Source organism: Cyprinus carpio, chromosome B8, assembly GCF_018340385.1.
Source record: "Cyprinus carpio isolate SPL01 chromosome B8, ASM1834038v1, whole genome shotgun sequence".
Taxonomy (NCBI): domain Eukaryota; kingdom Metazoa; phylum Chordata; class Actinopteri; order Cypriniformes; family Cyprinidae; genus Cyprinus; species Cyprinus carpio.
Genome location: NC_056604.1, coordinates 28,698,253 through 28,699,205, shown reverse-complemented (window position 1 = coordinate 28,699,205; position 953 = coordinate 28,698,253). Strand labels below are relative to the sequence as shown.

The 953-nt window shown below is 40.5% G+C and overlaps 1 protein-coding gene across 5 annotated transcripts in view; it reads right to left on the bottom strand.

The window, feature by feature from the left end:
* The window catches only part of cdk11b (cyclin-dependent kinase 11B), a 30,813-nt gene extending 30,158 nt beyond the window's left edge, over window positions 1-655 (bottom strand). For 2 of the 5 annotated variants that reach the window (XM_042729057.1, XM_042729059.1), the window contains exons 1-2: window positions 558-655; window positions 168-327 (exon numbers count right to left, since the gene is read on the bottom strand). In XM_042729057.1, coding sequence (XP_042584991.1) covers window positions 168-278 — 111 coding nt within the window. In that variant the 5' untranslated portion in view covers window positions 279-327; window positions 558-655. Of the gene's footprint in view, window positions 1-167; window positions 353-557 lie in introns of those variants that run through there. The other 3 variants (XM_042729058.1, XM_042729061.1, XM_042729060.1) reach the window with 3 other exon arrangements.
* Window positions 656-953: the final 298 nt, after the last annotated feature.

Genomic DNA, 953 nt, shown 5'->3' with positions numbered 1-953 from the left:
ATAAATACTACTTAAACTGAGTACGATTAATGTTAGATATTATTTATAGTTTGTCTCCATGTGTGAATACAGACGGGAATCATGCTTCATTTTCAGTTTTTACAGACTTCTCAGTATTTCAGCGCTGTTTCTGTGTTTATGATGATGATGATGAAGGAGTCTCTCACGGTCTTCGGGCGTTTCGGGTCACTCTTCTCCTCCAGCTCTCGTCTGCGCTTCTTCTCTTGTAGGATCTCGTCTAATGTCTTAACTTTCCAGGTGTCCCTTTCGTCCCCCATCAGCTCCAGATCTCCTCCCTGCTGCTGTCCAGACTCATCTAACACTCCTCTGAGGAAGTCACACACGTGTTGAACTATAACAGAGTTCCGCAGCTGTCAATGTGTCTTATTATATATAACCATATTCTCGCCATATAACCACGTGATGAATCTCTTGTTGTTTTGAGTGTTTCAGTGGATCGTGTTACGTTCACATGAACATCTATTAAACCTCTCACTAGCGCGCGCTTAAACTGATAGGTTACTTAAATTATTATTGATAATAAGTCTTTTACTCACCTGTGATGTACTCGGCGCGTTTTCACAACACCGGAAGAACAATACGCTTCCTCCTTCCTTCCTTCTTCTTCTTCTTCTTCTCTAGTATTAATGGCGGGTCGCAACCAATTTTTTCCGGTGCATACCGCCACCTACTGTACCGGAGTGTGTAATTCATGGTTTTAGTATTTCAGGTTACCTTTTACTGATCCAAAAAAAAAAAAACACAGACATCAGATAATAGTCTGGGCCCTATATTTTATGGTCTAATCCTGTAGATTTAAGAAAGTTAAAGAGAGCTTCGTAACACTCCCATGTTTCCTCACTTATCCCCAGTATCCCTTCTAAATTCCATCCCCGTCCTAATTCACATATCTTATCACCCAAGATGTTCCTCTCAAAATCAAATTTACTACA